We start from the raw sequence: 3,898 nt of genomic DNA, 5'->3' as shown, positions 1-3,898 counted from the left end.
AAACATGGTGTAAATGTAGCAAACAAGGATTAAATGAAGAAGTTGAGAGAGTTAAGTAATAATAAGGAAGTGAAACTGCTTCAAAACATAAAACTAATAATAGTCAATTAATAAGAGAAAGAGAAAAGATCAAAGAACAAACATTTGAGGGAAAATATTAAAACAAATATAGACGGAATAATATATTTAGTAACATCACGTCGTAATCACGTGTTTGGTTAAACCTCTATTTGACAGTCAACAAATCAGAATAAATATTTTTTTTTTCCGCAAAAATTGATATTAAATAGATAATTTTTTAATTTTTCCTTTAATTTCTGTTTGTTTTTAAGATTTTAAGATTTAACACAAGAAAAGAAATATAAATAGAGAAGAAAAGAAGAATTTTCATTTCATTTTCGCAATCCTAATGTTCTACGAAACCTTATAATTTCCTCCACCCTCATCAGTGATATCCCAAAATAACGAAGAAATCCTTCTTTTATCGTACCTTCTCTTCATCAAGGTAAGCTTTTCGTTCTTTCTTTTATCGTTTCCCCCATTTTATTCTACTTCTATTTTCCGAATCTGCTATACTGTACTTTGATTGAAATGATTTTGTGTGTGATTGATGAACAGTTTCTTCTTTAAACTCTTTATGATGGTTATTCTAAAATCCTAGATTTCTATATGTTAATTGCTTCTTGTTGGGTGCATTTTGTCTTTATTGAGCAGTAGTTGTTGCGATGGTTGAATTATGCCCTAAATTTCATGGGGTTTTCTAGAATTAACCCTTTTTGGATAGTTTCTTATTTCCTTTGACTTTTATTTTGTTATATAATTTGTGGGTTTTATTGTAGTAAGGTAGATGGGCAATCAAATATTGGAAATTTTGAAGAGAAATTATTTCGAGGGTTTCATGTTGTTTCTTGATATGTAAATCAAGTTTCAGCTTTCTTAGATCACACTAGGGATTTAGGTAGAAAATTAGTGATCATGGAGACTTTTGTGCCTTTTCCGTTGCCTAATATTAGGTGGGATGGCTGTAGATTTTAGTAACTATTTTATGTTACTAATAGTGGAATAATTTTGATTTGTGAGGATCATTGGTGAGTTAATAGTAGATTTTTGAGTATTAAGAATCTCCAAAACTTTTCTTTCATACTAAGTATAATGCAAAAACAAGACGTATCACTATATTGTGACCATATCATAAAGGTTTTTGAGCTCACTGCCACCGAAATATAGGACAAAAACAAGACGTATCACTATATTGCGATAATATCATAAAGGTTTTTGAGTTCACTGCCATCGAAATATAGGACAAAAACAAGACGTATCACTATACCTCGATATTGTGTGTAATCGGCGTTGCTTGCACTTTGCAGTTTCATTTTGAAAGTAAAGCCAGTCACTATAATGGAGCTGAAGGTTGTGAAAGATGCTTTTGATCATGTTACAAAGAAGCAAAAACTATGTTACTCCAAATGGAATGAAACAATAGACCGTTTAGGCCAAGAATTTGAGCAGGCTATATCAAAGTTGCAATCGGCTGATGCTAGCACCTCCTACGTAGATCATAAAGCCATACTTGCTGATCTCAAGTCCAAGTTGAAGGAAATAGCTAATCTTGGCCAGATAGATTCCTGCCAAAAAGAGTTGAATAGTGCACTAGCCAAGTACCCAAAACAGCTCGAAAAAATTTTCAACCCTGATATATCAAAAGCATACCGAAATGTTGATTTTGATGTCCACTTTATTAACCAGATCATAGCCAGTCATCTGTACCGGGAAGGCCTCTTCGAAGTGGGAGACTGCTTTGCCAATGAAACTGAAGAGCAAGGATCAACCGCCTTAAAATCTCCTTTCATCGAGATGTACCATGTTCTTCAAGCCATGAAGTCTCATAACTTGGAACCAGCTCTGAAATGGGCCTCTGATAACCATGAGAAACTTAAGCAAAATGGATCGGACCTCGAATTTAAACTTTATAGGCTACAGTTTGTAGAAGTTCTGCAGAATCAGGGTAGAGATGATGCCCTAAAATACGGTAGAACTTATTTTGAGTCATTTTCAAAGACCCATATGGCTGAAATCTCAAAGCTGATGACAAGCATTTTATGGGCGGGTAAACTCGACACCTCTCCATACTCTCAGCTTCTCGCTCCTATCAATTGGGAAAAGTTGGGTGAGGAATTCACTAGGAACTTTTGTTACCTTTTGGGACAATCATTTGAGAGCCCACTGAGTTTGACTGTTGCTGCTGGAGTTCAAGGGCTTCCTACTCTTCTTAAGCTTATGAATGTGATGATGGGTAGGAAGCAGGAATGGCAATCGATGAAGCAGCTTCCAGTCCCAATTGATCTTGATAAGGAATTCCAATTCCACACAATTTTTGTGTGCCCAGTAAGTCGAGATCAAGCAACCGAGGATAACCCTCCAATGTTGATGTCTTGTGGACATGTTCTTTGCAAGCAGTCAATATCGAAGTTGTCGAAAAGCAGTACGAAGTCATTTAAATGTCCTTACTGTCCTTCTGAGATTGACGCCACTCACTGTAAACAGTTATATTTCTGAAGATGATGAATGAATTTGGCTGTTCGTACTGTTTAGGCTCTCGCCTCTCAATTTCATTCTCCTTTTCTTTGTTTATACACGCGAAACCTAGTAAGTTGCATTTGTGAAGTATGTTGTATGTGTTTGTGCAGTTTTTTGTTGTTGGAGGTTGCTAGTTTCTTGTGAAACTGCCCTTATGAATTATTAGTGTTACTGGTGTGGTGTCAGTGTGTCACCAATTGTACATATACATTCTTTCTATTTCTCCAACTTATCACTTAATGCACCTTGTTTACACTTTCATTCTACCAAGTTTTTTCGAATCTTCTATAATAATATGTGAAAAGAAATGTCACATTTTGCAAATTCAAAGCGACAATTGGAGTATAATCTTTGCTAATAGGTTAGTTTAGTAAGTTGATACTCTACATTATCACTTAATTGGATTGAGTCAATATCGATCCAACTAAGTTTCTATTGGATCCAATTCAAATTTCATCTCTTAAGGCATTCATCGAAAAGAGACTAAATAATATCTACATGAAAAACTAGTATATCAATAAATATGGATCCCAGTTAAACAGAACCAACGAAATCAATCCAAACCTCAAACACCATTTTGTTGGAATTTTTTTTTAATTAATCAGTAGTGTATGTGTTTATAGTGAAATCAATGTTTTAATGAGGAATATTAAGAGTTTCTGAAGTTGTTAAGATGCCTTGAACGAGGCATCCAAGTAAATTATCTATGCCTTGAACGAGCGTTTAAGTCAGAAGAAAGCAGTGACATTCTAGAAGAATGTGCTCGAACGAGCATATCGCAGCTCTAACGAGCACCTTGGTGTTTTGAAGTCAGTAGCTATAAGCAGCAGATCAGAAAGGTTTTGACCATAGTGCTCGAACGAGCGAATCTCAAGCTCGAACGAGCGAATCTCAAGCTCGAACAAGCAGATCCTACAGACCAGCCTTGAGATTATGTTTTTCTTCCCTTCAAGTTCTTGGAGAAGTTTATTGTGGTTAATCCTTAGCATTAAGAATGAGTAACTCATTAATTGTAATTATCACTATAATTGTGAGCTCATTAAGCCAAAATACATAGTCTTTGCATTGTCTTACATCATTTGTAATACTTTATTGTAAGAGTTGTTATTTTCTATTGTTGTAGTGAAAAAGAAACTACATACTATAAAAGGACGTAACTATTATTAGGTGAACCTCTTTAAAGCCTTTTGTTCTTTTGCATTTGTTTTCATTTTCTTTAAACATTGTCATAGTCATTGAAATGTAATCGGTTCATCAAGTTACTTCGAACTTTGCGATCTTGGTGATATTAGACTCTAATCAAGCAATTATTTCAATGTAT

At 34.7% G+C, this 3,898-nt stretch overlaps 1 protein-coding gene across 1 annotated transcript; it reads left to right on the top strand.

Moving 5' to 3' along the window:
• Nucleotides 1-348: 348 nt before the first annotated feature.
• On the top strand, nucleotides 349-2,661 carry LOC130814613 (protein RMD5 homolog). The gene is made up of 2 exons (XM_057680732.1): nucleotides 349-505; nucleotides 1,368-2,661. Exon 2 carries the CDS (start codon nucleotides 1,399-1,401, stop codon nucleotides 2,554-2,556), a length of 1,158 nt encoding a protein of 385 aa, XP_057536715.1. The 5' UTR covers nucleotides 349-505; nucleotides 1,368-1,398; the 3' UTR covers nucleotides 2,557-2,661.
• The last annotated feature ends 1,237 nt before the right edge of the window (nucleotides 2,662-3,898 follow it).

This window comes from Amaranthus tricolor, chromosome 6, assembly GCF_026212465.1.
Source record: "Amaranthus tricolor cultivar Red isolate AtriRed21 chromosome 6, ASM2621246v1, whole genome shotgun sequence".
Taxonomy (NCBI): domain Eukaryota; kingdom Viridiplantae; phylum Streptophyta; class Magnoliopsida; order Caryophyllales; family Amaranthaceae; genus Amaranthus; species Amaranthus tricolor.
Note: the sequence above shows the minus strand (reverse complement) of the source record. Positions and strands in the feature narration are given on the sequence as shown.